This window comes from Nerophis lumbriciformis, linkage group LG25 (genome assembly GCF_033978685.3).
Source record: "Nerophis lumbriciformis linkage group LG25, RoL_Nlum_v2.1, whole genome shotgun sequence".
Classification (NCBI taxonomy): domain Eukaryota; kingdom Metazoa; phylum Chordata; class Actinopteri; order Syngnathiformes; family Syngnathidae; genus Nerophis; species Nerophis lumbriciformis.
In genome coordinates this window covers 38381803-38396674 of record NC_084572.2, presented here as the reverse complement: position 1 = coordinate 38396674, position 14872 = coordinate 38381803, and the positions used below count along the sequence as shown (strand labels likewise).

Genomic DNA, 14872 nt, shown 5'->3' with positions numbered 1-14872 from the left:
CTTGTTTACACATGAAAATGTGTTGTTGATGTTATTTGTCCAACTGCCTGTGTTAGGAAAAGCTTGTTGTGGTTTCCATGGCGATGATGCAAGACAATGTTTCATAACAATAACTGAAAGCCAGTTTGAACCCAAATTTTTTTTTAAAAGACAAGATATCTCCACAATAATGTTTACTGTTTGTTTAGCAAACAGACAAAATATGCACACAATTACGGAAATACATATTTGGTCAATTTGAGTCAGATCTAATGTGTTTTATGTCTATAACACTGACTAACAACTTTTTGGAGAAATGTTGTGAATAATTTGGGCTTTTTTAGCAAAATGTGCAAAAAACAAGCATTTTATTTTGGCATAATTATTTATTTTAATAATAGTATTTAATATTTATTTTAATATATATATTTTTTTTGTTCCAATTTCATTTAGAAAAATTGTGATTAATTATGGAAATAATAATTACATTGAAAAACATTTTTGTGATCGTAATATAATATTTGTGAATATAATATAGTTTTGTTATATGCTGTTATGTGTTTTATGTTTAGAACACTGAATAATAACTTTTTGGAGAAAGGTTGTGAATAATTTGGGCTTTTTTTTAGCAAAATGTGCGAAAAACAAGCATTTTATTTTAGCATTATTGTTTGTTATTTTAATAAGAATATTTAATATTTATTGTAATATGTATATATATATATTCCTTGTGTTTCTTTTTTGTTCCAATTTAATTTAAAAAAAAATGTTGATTAATTATGGAAATAATAATTACATTAAAAAACCTTTTTGTGATCGTAATATAATGTTTGTGAATATAATATAGTAAAAGACAAAATATGCACGCAATTATGGAAATACATATTTGGTCAATTTTAGTCAGATATAATGTGTTTTATGTTTAGAACACTGAATAGGAACTTTTTGGAAAAAGGTTGTAAATAATTTGGGCTTTTTTAGCAAAATGTACGAAAAACAAGCATTTTATTTTTGCATTATTATTTGTTATTTTAATAATAGTATTTAATATTTATTTTAATATATATATTCCTTGGGTTTCTTTTTTGTTCCAATTTAATTTAGAAAACATTTGATTAAATATGGAAATAATAATTACATTAAAAAACATTTTTGTGATCGTAATATAATATTTGTGAATATAATAGTTTTGTTATAGCCTATGTTGTTATGTGTTATATGTTTAGAACACTAAATAACAACTTTTTGGAGAAAGGTTGTGAATAATTTGTTTTTTTTTTAGCAAAATGTGCAAAAAACAAGCATTTTATTGTAGCATTATTATTTATTTTAATAATAGTATTTAATATGTATTTTAATATATATTTTAATATATATATATTCCTTGTGTTTCTTTTTTGTTCCAATTTCATTTAGAAAAATTGTGATTAATTATGGAAATAATAATTACATTTTTGTGATCGTAATATAATATTTGTGAATATAATATAGTTTTGATATAATCTTTTGATATTTTTTTGTGTCATTGCCTTAGAAGAAAATGACAAATACGCCATTGAAGTTAGCAAAAAAGACAAAACATGCACACAAATATGGAAATAAACATTTGGTCAATTTTAGTCAGATCTAATGTGTTTTATGTTTGGAACATTGAATAACTTTTTGGAGTAAAGTTGTGAATAATTTGGGCGTTTTTTAGCAAAATGTGCTAAAAACTATAGTGGGGAAAAAAGCTTTTTATTTTTGTATTATTATTTATTATTTTAATATTATTATTATTATTGTAATACAGTATATGTGCGAAAAACAATATTGGGGAAAAAAGTATTTTATTGTAGCATTATTATTTATCATTCTAATAAAATTATTTTATAACAGTATATATACAGGTAAAAGCCAGTAAATTAGAATATTTTGAAAAACTTGATTTATTTCAGTAATTGCATTCAAAAGGTGTAACTTGTACATTATATTTATTCATTGCACACAGACTGATGCATTCAAATGTTTATTTCATTTAATTTTGATGATTTGAAGTGGCAACAAATGAAAATCCAAAATTCCGTGTGTCACAAAATTAGAATATTGTGTAAGGCTAATACAAAAAAGGGATTTTTAGAAATGTTGGCCAACTGAAAAGTATGAAAATGAAAAATATGAGCATGTACAATACTCAATACTTGGTTGGAGCTCCTTTTGCCTCAATTACTGCGTTAATGCGGCGTGGCATGGAGTCGATGAGTTTCTGGCACTGCTCAGGTGTTATGAGAGCCCAGGTTGCTCTGATAGTGGCCTTCAACTCTTCTGCGTTTTTGGGTCTGGCATTCTGCATCTTCCTTTTCACAATACCCCACAGATTTTCTATGGGGCTAAGGTCAGGGGAGTTGGCGGGCCAATTTAGAACAGAAATACCATGGTCCGTAAACCAGGCACGGGTAGATTTTGCGCTGTGTGCAGGCGCCAAGTCCTGTTGGAACTTGAAATCTCCATCTCCATAGAGCAGGTCAGCAGCAGGAAGCATGAAGTGCTCTAAAACTTGCTGGTAGACGGCTGCGTTGACCCTGGATCTCAGGAAACAGAGTGGACCGACACCAGCTGGACTGCTGCTGAGTGGTCCAAAGTCATGTTTTCTGACGAAAGCAAATTTTGCATTTCCTTTGGAAATCGAGGTCCCAGAGTCTGGAGGAAGACAGGAGAGGCACAGGATCCACGTTGCCTGAAGTCTAGTGTAAAGTTTCCACCATCAGTGATGGTTTGGGGTGCCATGTCATCTGCTGGTGTCGGTCCACTCTGTTTCCTGAGATCCAGGGTCAACGCAGCCGTCTACCAGCAAGTTTTAGAGCACTTCATGCTTCCTGCTGCTGACCTGCTCTATGGAGATGGAGATTTCAAGTTCCAACAGGACTTGGCGCCTGCACACAGCGCAAAATCTACCCGTGCCTGGTTTACGGACCATGGTATTTCTGTTCTAAATTGGCCCGCCAACTCCCCTGACCTTAGCCCCATAGAAAATCTGTGGGGTATTGTGAAAAGGAAGATGCAGAATGCCAGACCCAAAAACGCAGAAGAGTTGAAGGCCACTATCAGAGCAACCTGGGCTCTCATAACACCTGAGCAGTGCCAGAAACTCATCGACTCCATGCCACGCCGCATTAACGCAGTAATTGAGGCAAAAGGAGCTCCAACCAAGTATTGAGTATTGTACATGCTCATATTTTTCATTTTCATACTTTTCAGTTGGCCAACATTTCTAAAAATCCCTTTTTTGTATTAGCCTTAAGTAATATTCTAATTTTGTGACACACGGAATTTTGGATTTTCATTTGTTGCCACTTCAAATCATCAAACTTAAATGAAATAAACATTTGAATGCATCAGTCTGTGTGCAATGAATAAATATAATGTACAAGTTACACCTTTTGAATGCAATTACTGAAATAAATCAAGTTTTTCAAAATATTCTAATTTACTGGCTTTTACCTGTATATATATATATTCTGTTTTATTGTATTGTGCTTTTTTTGTTCCAATTTCTTCATAACAAATAGTGAATAATTATTGAAATCTGTGTTTTATGTTTAAAACACTGAATAAGAACGTTTTGGAGAAAGGTTATGAATAATTTGGGCTTTTTTTTTGCAAAATGTGCAAAAAACAATAGTGGGAAAAAAGCATTATTATTTATCATTTTAATATTATTTTTTTAATACAGCATATGTGCGAAAAACAGTGGAAAAAAAGCATTTTATCTTAGCATTATTTATCATTTTAATACAGTATATATATATATATATATATATATATATATATATATATATATATATATATATATATATATATATATATATATATATTCTGTTTTATTGTATTGTGCTTTTTTGTTCCAATTTCATGAAAACAAATTGTGATTAATTATTGAAATCAGTGTTTTATGTTTAGAACACTGAATAAGAACTTTTTGGAGAAAGGTTATGAATAATTTGGGCTTTTTTTTTTTTGCAAAATGTGCGAAAAACAATAGTGGAAAAAAAGCATTATTATTTATCATTTTAATATTATGTTTTTAATACAGTATATGTGCGAAAAACAGTGGGAAAAAAAGCATTTTATCTTAGCATTATTTATCATTTTAATACAGTATATATTTATATATATATATATAAATATCTATATATATATATATATATATATATATATATATATATATATATATATATATATATATATATATATATATATATATATATATATATATATTCTGTTTTATTGTATTGTGCTTTTTTGTTCCAATTTCATGAAAACAAATTGTGATTAATTATTGAAATCAGTGTTTTATGCTTAGAACACTGAATAAGAACTTTTTGGAGAAAGATTATGAATAATTTGGGCTTTTTTTTTGCAAAATGTGCGAAAAACAATAGTGGAAAAAAAGCATTATTATTTATCATTTTAATATTATTTTTTTAATACAGTATATGTGCGAAAAACAGTGGAAAAAAAGCATTTTATCTTAGCATTATTTATCATTTTAATACAGTATATATATATATATATATATATATATATATATATATATATATATATATATATATATATATATATATAGTTTTATTGTATTTTGCTTTATTTGTTTCAATTTCATGAAAACAAATTGTGATTAATTATTGAAATCAGTGTTTTATGTTTAGAACACTGAATAAGAACTTTTTGGAGAAAGGTTATGAATAATTTGGGCTTTTTTTTGCAAAATGTGCGAAAAACAATAGTGGAAAAAAAGCATTATTATTTATCATTTTAATATTATTTTTTTAATACAGTATATGTGCGAAAAACAGTGGAAAAAAATCATTTTATCTTATCATTATTCATCATTTTAATACTATATATATATATATATATATATATATATATATATATATATATATATATATATATATATATATATATATATATATAGTATTAAAATGATGAATAATGCTAAGATAAAATACTTTTTTTCCACTGTTTTTCGCACATAGACTGTATTAAAAAAATATTAAAAAGATCAATAATAATGCTTTTTTTCCACTATTGTTTTTCGCACATTTTGCAAAAAAAAAAAAAGCCCAAATTATTCATAACCTTTCTCCAAAAAGTTCTTATTCAGTGTTCTAAACATAAAACCCTGATTTCAATAATTAATCACAATTTGTTTTCATGAAATTGGAACAAAAAAGCACAATACAATAAAACAGAATATATATATATATATATATATATATATATATATATATATATATATATATATATATACATATACATATACATATACATATACATATACAGGTAAAAGCCAGTAAATTAGAATATTTTGAAAAACTTGATTTATTTCAGTAATTGCATTCAAAAGGTGTAACTTGTACATTATATTTATTCATTGCACACAGACTGATGCATTCAAATGTTTATTTCATTTAATTTTGATGATTTGAAGTGGCAACAAATGAAAATCCAAAATTCCGTGTGTCACAAAATTAGAATATTACTTAAGGCTAATACAAAAAAGGGATTTTTAGAAATGTTGGCCAACTGAAAAGTATGAAAATGAAAAATATGAGCATGTACAATACTCAATACTTGGTTGGAGCTCCTTTTGCCTCAATTACTGCGTTAATGCGGCGTGGCATGGAGTCGATGAGTTTCTGGCACTGCTCAGGTGTTATGAGAGCCCAGGTTGCTCTGATAGTGGCCTTCAACTCTTCTGCGTTTTTGGGTCTGGCATTCTGCATCTTCCTTTTCACAATACCCCACAGATTTTCTATGGGGCTAAGGTCAGGGGAGTTGGCGGGCCAATTTAGAACAGAAATACCATGGTCCGTAAACCAGGCACGGGTAGATTTTGCGCTGCGTGCAGGCGCCAAGTCCTGTTGGAACTTGAAATCTCCATCTCCATAGAGCAGGTCAGCAGCAGGAAGCATGAAGTGCTCTAAAACTTGCTGGTAGACGGCTGCGTTGACCCTGGATCTCAGGAAACTGTGTGGACCGACACCAGCAGATGACATGGCACCCCAAACCATCACTGATGGTGGAAACTTTACACTAGACTTCAGGCAACGTGGATCCTGTGCCTCTCCTGTCTTCCTCCAGACTCTGGGACCTCGATTTCCAAAGGAAATGCAAAATTTGCTTTCGTCAGAAAACATGACTTTGGACCACTCAGCAGCAGTCCAGCTCTTTTTTTCCTTAGCCCAGGTGAGACGCTTTTCGCGCTGTTTCTTGGTCAACAGTGGCTTGACACGAGGTATGCGGCAGTTGAAACCCATGTCTTTCAATCGTCTCTTGGTGGTGGATCTTGAAGCACTGACTCCAGCAGCTGTCCACTCCTTCTGAATCTCCCCCACATTTTTGAATGGGTTTTTTTTCACAATCTTGACCAGGGCGCGGTGATCCCTATCGCTTGTACACTTTTTCTGACCACAGTTTTTCCTTCCCTTTGCCTCTCCATTAATGTGTTTGGACACAGAGCTCTGAGAACAGCCAGCCTCTTCAGCAATAACCTTTTGTGTCTTTCCCTCCTTGTGCAATGTGTCGATGGTTGCCTTTTGGACAGCTGTCAAATCTGAAGTCTTCCCCATGTTTGTGTAGGCTTCAGAACTGGACTGAGAGACCATTTAAAGCCCTTTGCAGGTGTTTTGAGTTAATCAGCTGATTAGTTTGTGGCACCAGGTGTCTTCAAAATTTAACCCTTACACAATATTCTAATTTTGTGACACACGGAATTTTGGATTTTCATTTGTTGCCACTTCAAATCATCAAAATTAAATGAAATAAACATTTGAATGCATCAGTCTGTGTGCAATGAATAAATATAATGTACAAGTTACACCTTTTGAATGCAATTACTGAAATAAGTCAAGTTTTTCAAAATATTCTAATTTACTGGCTTTTACCTGTATATATAATGTATATATATATATTCTGTTGTATTGTAATAATGTATATATATATATTCTGTATATATATATATAATGTATATATATATATATTCTGTTTTATTGTATTGTGCTTTTTTGTTCCAATTTCATGAAAACAAATTGTGATTAATTATTGAAATCAGGGTTTTATGTTCAGAACACTGAATAAGAACTTTTTGGAGAAAGGTTATGAATAATTTGGGCTTTTTTTTTTTTTCCAAAATGTGCGAAAAACAATAGTGGAAAAAAAGCATTATTATTTATCATTTTAATATTATTTTTTTAATACAGTATATGTGCGAAAAACAGTGGAAAAAAATCATTTTATCTTAGCATTATTTATCATTGTAATATTTTCATATATATATATATATATATATATTGTTTTATTGTATTGTGCTTTTTTGATCCAATTTCATCACAACAAATTGTGATTAATTATTGAAATAATCTTTTTTTTTTTTAATGCATTGACTTTTTAATATAATAGAGTTTTAAAATCATATTTTGATATTTTCTTGTGTCATTTCCTTAGCAGAAATTGACATATACACCATTGAAGTTACAAAACAATAATTGAAAGCCAGTTTGAACCCGAATCAAAAAAAAGACAAGATATTTGTTTGGCAAAAAGACAAAATATGCAATAATGGAAATACATATTTGTTGTGTTGCTGCTTTCTTAGTCTTTTTTGTGGATACATGAAGATCTAAAATGATTCTTTACATACTAAGAAAAATATGGGGACAATTTTGAGGGAAAAAAAGAGTTCACCCTGAAAGATTCTGGTCAATTTTAGTAAAGACTTAGAGAATTCTAATGCGTTACATACAGTATTTAGCCTGTGGCTTGTGGATGGCTACCAAAAGCGCCTTATTAGACTCATAATAAATTCATAAAAGAAGCAAACTTCATGAATGTTTTTTGTGAGCAACAAGTATGTGCTCCAATCACTACATCACAAAAACATAAGAGTTGTAGAAATGATTGGAAACTCAAGACAGCCATGACATGATGTTCTTTACACGTGTATGTACACTTTTGACCACCACTGTATGTATATTTACATGTAGATGCTGTATCAGGACAGATCCATTAGGAGTTTGAGCAGAAATATGTCGTATAGGAATTAACTATACACAATAAAACATTAACAAAATTATGTGTCACATGAATGTTTTTTGAAGTAATATCTTTGTAACATGAAAAAAGACAAGTAATGTAAAAAAAAACATGGCGTTTACTTTTTGATATCGAAATAAAACACAAAGCAGTTTGGCTAATGAACAAGCTTTGTTCTTCTCCAACGCCCCCTTGTAGTTCAGTGCAACAGTTTGGCCAACAAAAATAAAGAGTGACACCTCTCACATCGAATACACAATCTTCAAAGCCTGCGTTCAGCTCGATGAGATGACAAAACATTTTAGCTGGTATTGATGTTATTTGAACACTGATACAGTTAAATAAAGGAGGAGTGAACATCCAAGTAAACAAAGTAACGTTCTTGACACATCACCTGCTGCATGTTTCCTCACATCATTAACTCTTCAGTCACAGCAGCTGATGGACACTGTATTGAGAAAATTTAAGCAACATCAAATAGTTTTCTGTATACTTTTAGTGTGGGGACAATATTGTCCACACCGGTCTCCATCTAAACACAGCAGTGCGCTCTCAAACGCACGGCAGGAAGCGAGGAAAAATGACGGTAAACCAAGCGCTTACTCCATTTACTCTGAAGGGAAATCTACGGAGCAAAGTCCGTGTAGTTTTAGTCTGCCATGATTACCAAGCCTAACGACGCATGTGCCTGAATTCGTTTTGCCTAAAATGCATTAATAAATGACGGGTTTTTTTGTAATTAAAAAAATTAGATGGTGTTACAAACCGTTGGGACTTTTATCGTGAATTATCGTTATACCGTTACATCCCACGTCCATTAACAAGTAAAAAGTCATGTCAGTTCTTGCCATAGATGTTGCTACATTTTTTTAGGGCATGACGGAAAATGACGAGGGCGGTCACGGCTTTTGCCGCAGTTGTACGTGGTTAAATTCCAGCCCTGCATTTACACTCAAGAAAAAAGGGATACTCGTTCTTTTATTTAGCATTTTTTGTGTTTATTTTTTAAATGATGCTTTAAATGATATGTTTTTTGTTGTATATGCACTCTTAAAAATCTCACAGCCTTGTTTCACAGTAAAATACTGTCATCAAAATGTACTGTAACCTAACAACAAACGACTGTAAACATTGCAGTACTCTATTTTAATATTACTGGGAAAATAATGCACTTACGGTACTCATTTGTCTATATATATATATATATATATTATTTGAATCAAATATTGTGAGTTATCATAAAAGGCATGCAAGTGTAAAAAGTAAAATTACTGCCAAAACGCCACAAACACACAAAAATGTTTTTAGTCACACCCAACGATTCGTAAGCTTTAAAAAAATATTTTTTTTTCAACTAAAAATAAACAAGTAAAAAAATAAAAATAAAATTCTGCAAGTGAAAAAACTTTTTGTGTGTATAAAACATCAACTTTCTTCTGTTAAATTATTTGCAAGTAAAAAGATAAACATTTTGTGCGAGTAAAAATGTTATTTTCAAATAAAAAAAACGATTTGTAAGTAAAAGAAAATTATTTAAACGATTCGCATGTAAAAAAAAATAAATAAATAAAAACCCAACAACTTCTAGTAAACAATTTGCAAGTATAAAAAAAATTGTTTGCAAGTAAAAAAAACTATTTTCAAGTAAAATAATTAATTTCTGCAATTAAATAACGATTTGCGGATAAAAAAAAAAAAAACAACCACAAATTTCTTCTATTAAAAAACGATTTGCAAGTTTTAAAAAAAATACAAAATTCTGCAGGTAAAAAACTATTTTCAAGTATAAAAAACGATTTTCTTCAATTAAAGAAACTATTTGCGAGTATAAAAACATTTTTCTTTAATTAACAAAAAACATTATCTAGTAAAAAAAATTTTTTTATTCCAATTAAAAAAACATTTGCAAACAAAAAAGGATAAAATATGATTTGCAAGTTAAAAAAAAAACTTTTGAGGGTAAAGTCTATTTTCAAATAAAAAAAACTATTTTATCTCTTCTGTCCACCACTTTACTCCCCACCCTGCTTCTACTTCTTTCTTATTTTTGGCGGATGGCACCATGTGCAAATAACATGTGGATTGTTGAGGGTGAAATATTACTGCAAAAAGTTTGAACTTGCAGAAAAACAAAAACAAAAAAACAATACCAACAACTTTCTTCTATTAAAAAAACATTTGCAAGTTAGAAAGCAAAAATGTTTGCAAGTAAAAAAACTATTTAAGTAAATAAATAAAAAATTCTGCAATCGAGTAACGATGCGTCTTAAAAAAAACAATATTATTCTATTTAAAAAAAATTTGCGTGTAAAAAAAAAGACAACTTTCGATTAAAGTAAAAGAAAATTTGCAAGTAAATTTGGGGCGGTATAGCTCGGTTGGTAGAGCGGCCGTGCCAGCAACTTCAGGGTTGCAGGTTCAATCCCCACTGCCGTTGTCCTTGGGCAAGACACTTTACCCACTTGCTCCCAGTGCCACCCACACTGGTTTAAATGTAACTTAGATATTGGGTTTCACTATGTAAAGCGCTTTGAGTCACTAGAGAAAAGCGCTATATAAATATAATTCACTTCACTTCAAGTAAAAAAAAAAAAAATTCTGCAATTAAATAACGATTTGCGTATAAAAAAAACAGCAACAAATTTCTTCTTTTAAAAAATTATTTCCAAGTTGAAAAAAAAATGTTCTGCAGGTAAAAAAAACAACGATTTTCAAGTATAAAAAACTATTTTCTTCATTAAAATTAAAAAAGTATGAAACATTTTTCTTCAATCAAAAACATTCATCCATCCATTAATTTTCTTCAATTAAAAAACATTCGCAAGTAAAAAAAAATAAACAATTTTCTTCAATTCAAAAATTAGTGAGTATACTTTTTTTTTTCTTCAATTAAAAAAACATTTGCAAACAAAAAAACCATATCCTGCAAGTAAAAATATGACTTGCAAGTTTTAAAAAAAAACTGAGGGTAGAAAATCCATTTGAGTAAAAAAAAAAACAATTGCATCTTTCTGTCCGCCATTTTACTCTCCACCCTGCTTCTTCTTCTTTCGTATTTTTGGCGGACGGCACCATGCGCAAATAACATGTGGATCATAAAGGGTGCAATATTACTGCAAAAAATTGGAACTTGCAGAAAATAGTTTTTATACTTATGAATCCTTTTTTTTTTATTGAACAAAAATTCTTTATATACTTGCGAATGGTTGGGTGTGACTAAAAACTCCATGCGAGTGTTGCTGTGACTTGTTGCCGGGTTGAGGTCTGGGCGGCAGTCGCTCGGGTCAAAAAAAAAAAAAAGAAGAGAGAATGCAATAGTTGTTGGCTGGCCGAGTGCTCATGAGCAAGGCACTGTTTGTGTGTGTATACACAGCATGGCATAAACACTCTATGGTCCTTTAAGGCACAAAAGAAGATTGTATAAGGTTAAATGCGCGAGGTTAAAAGACTTTGCACTTGTTGATGCTAAACATTCGCCGCCTGGCCTGCTTCCTGCCGTGGCTGATGGCGGTCCGTACGGCGCACTGGAACACCTCGGCCACGCCTCGGTTGCTCAGAGACGAACACTCCAGGTAGCCTTTGGCGTGCAGGCTGTGAGCCACGCGCTTGCCCTCCGCCGCCGAAACGCAGCCGCCCCGGCGCGTCCCCGACTCCCGCAGGTCCGTCTGGTTGGCCACCACCAGCACGGGCACGTCCGGCAGGTGTTGGCGCACCTCCGCCATCCACTTGGTGCACACGCTGGCCAGGGAGGTGGGGTTGGCCACGGAGAAACACACCAGCACCACGTCGGCCTGCTGGTAGGATCTGGGTCGGATGGCTCTGAAGTTGTCGTGTCCCGCCGTGTCCCACAGGCCCAGTTGGACTAGAGCGCCATCCATGTGGAACTCCAACCCCGTGTTGTCAAAAACGGTTGGCCGGTAGTCGTCCGGGAAGGCGCCCGAGGCGAACCTGACCAGGAGGGCCGTCTTTCCTACCGCGCTGTCGCCCACCAGGACGCACTTGACGGACGCTTCTGCAGCTGGCGGTGCTCGGCTCATGCTTTTGGACTCACAATGCTCCTGCAGCTGGTGGTGCTCGGCTCATGCTTTTGGACTCACAATGTTCCTGCAGCTGGCGGTGCTCGACTCAGGCTTTTGGACTCACAACACTCCTGCAGCTGGCGGTGCTCGGCTCAGGCTTTTGGACTCACGATGCTTCTGCAGCTGTTGGTGCTCGGCTCAGGCTTTTGGACTCACAACACTCCTGCAGCTGGCGGTGCTCAGCTCATGCTTTTGGACTCACAACACTCCTGCAGCTGGCGGTGCTCAGCTCAGGCTTTTGGACTCACGATGCTCCTGCAGCTGGCGGTGCTCGGCTCAGACTTTTGGACTCACAACGCTCCTGCAGCTGGCGGTGCTCGGCTCAGGCTTTTGGACTCACAATGCTCCTGCAGCTGGCGGTGCTCGGCTCATGCTTTTGGACTCACAATGCTCCTGCAGCTGGCGGTGCTCGGCTCATGCTTTTGGACTCACAATGTTCCTGCAGCTGGTGGTGCTCGGCTCATGCTTTTGGACTCACAATGTTCCTGCAGCTGGCGGTGCTCGGCTCAGGCTTTTGGACTCACGATGCTTCTGCAGCTGTTGGTGCTCGGCTCAGGCTTTTGGACTCACAACACTCCTGCAGCTGGCGGTGCTCAGCTCAGGCTTTTGGACTCACAATGCTCCTGCAGCTGGCGGTGCTCAGCTCAGGCTTTTGGACTCACAATGCTCCTGCAGCTGGCGGTGCTCGGCTCATGCTGTTAAGACTCTTCAACTTCTGCTCGTGTCTTCAAGGCCGCGCCATGCTGCTTACACTCACTTCCTGTCGCCTTTGTTCCGTCCTGCTGAGGAAGGAGGAGAAGGTGTTACTTTTTTTATTTTTAAATTATTTTATTAAGTTAAAGTTAAAGTAGCAATGATTGTCTCACACACACACACTAGGTGTGGCAAAATTTGTCCTCTGCATTTGACCCATCCCCTTGTTCACCCCCTGGGAGGTGAGGGGAGCAGTGGGCAGCAGCGGTGGCCGCGCCCGGGAATCATTTTTGGTGATGTAACCCCCATTTCCAACCCTTGATGCTGAGTGCTAAGCAGGTATCCTCTAATTAATGTGACTTTTTTCATTTTTAAATTACTTTATTCTGCTAATGTGACTTTTTTAGTTTTCAAATTACTTTATCTTCCGAATAATGTGACATTTTTAGTTTATAAATTACTTGATCCTCCGAATAATGTGGCTTTTTTTGTATTTTAAATTTCTTTATTTTATGAAATGTGGCTTTTTTTCTATTTTAAATTTCTTTATTTCATGAATAATTTTTTACATTTTTAATTTCTTTAATCTCCAAATAATGCGACTGTTTGTTTTTAAATTATTTTATCCACCAAATAATGTGACTTTTTATCATTTTTAAATTACTTAATCCTCTAAATAAGGTAACTTTTTTCATTTTTAAATTACTTTATTCTCCGGGTGTGACTTTAAACAATTTTTTAAATTACTTTATCCTCTGAATAATGTGCCTTTTTTAGTTTATAAATTACTTGATCCTCCAAATAATGTGACTTTTTTTTCAATTACTTTATTCTCCAAATAATGTGACTTTTTTAGTTTTTAAATTATTTTATCCACCGAATAATGTGACTTTTTTCATTTTGAAATAATTTTATTCTCCAAATGTGACTTTTAAAAATGTTTTAATTACATTATCTTCCGAATAATGTGACTTTTTTAGTTTATAAAGTACTTGATCCTCTGAATAATGTGGCTTTTTTCAATTTTAAATTATTTTATCCACCGAATAATGAGTTTTTTTAAATCATATTTAAATTACTTTATCCTCTAATGTAACTTTTATATTTTTAAATTACTTTATCTTCCGAATAATATGACTTTTTTAGTTTATAAAGTACTTGATCCTCCGAATAATGTGGCTTTTTTTGTATTTTAAATGTCTTTATTTTATGAAATGTGGCTTTTTTTCTATTTTAAATTTCTTTATTCTCCAAATAATGCGACTGTTTGTTTTTAAATTATTTTATCCACCAAATAATGTGACTTTTTATCATTTTTAAATTACTTAATCCTCTAAATAAGGTAACTTTTTTCATTTTTAAATTACTTTATTCTCCGGGTGTGACTTTAAACATTTTTTTAAATTACTTTATCCTCTGAATAATGTGACTTTTTTAGTTTATAAATTACTTGATCCTCCAAATAATGTGACTTTTTTTTCAATTACTTTATTCTCCAAATAATGTGACTTTTTTAGTTTTTCAATTATTTTAACCACCGAATAATGTGACTTTTTTAGTTTTTTTAATTATTTTATCCACCGAATAATGTGACTTTTTTAGTTTTTAAATTATTTTATCCACCGAATAATGTGACTTTTTTCATTTTGAAATAATTTTATTCTCCAAATGTGACTTTTAAAAATGTTTTAATTACATTATCTTCCGAATAATGTGACTTTTTTAGTTTATAAAGTACTTGATCCTCCGAATAATGTGGCTTTTTTCAATTTTAAATTATTTTATCCACCGAATAATGAGTTTTTTAAATCATATTTAAATTACTTTATCCTCTAATGTAACTTTTATATTTTTAAATTACTTTATCTTCCGAATAATATGACTTTTTTAGTTTATAAAGTACTTGATCCTCCGAATAATGTGGCTTTTTTTGTATTTTAAATTTCTTTATTTTATGAAATGTGGCTTTTTTTCTATTTTAAATTTCTTTATTCTCCAAATAATGCGACTGTTTGTTTTTAAATTATTTTATCCACCAAATAATG

General features: G+C 32.5%; 2 protein-coding genes across 3 annotated transcripts in view; both read right to left on the bottom strand.

The window, feature by feature from the left end:
- Positions 1-11434: 11434 nt before the first annotated feature.
- Positions 11435-12092, bottom strand: rhoh (ras homolog family member H). The gene has a single exon (XM_061984385.2). It carries the CDS (start codon positions 12090-12092, stop codon positions 11496-11498), a length of 597 nt encoding a protein of 198 aa, XP_061840369.1. The 3' UTR covers positions 11435-11495.
- Positions 12093-12768: 676 nt separating this feature from the next.
- Positions 12769-14872, bottom strand: part of n4bp2 (NEDD4 binding protein 2) — a 39959-nt gene continuing 37855 nt past the window's right edge. Inside the window, exon 16 of one of the 2 annotated variants that reach the window (XM_061984379.1) lies at positions 12769-12913. The gene's annotated coding sequence lies outside the window, so the exon portion shown is untranslated. Of the gene's footprint in view, positions 12917-14872 lie in introns of both variants that reach the window. The other variant, XM_072916099.1, reaches the window with a different exon arrangement.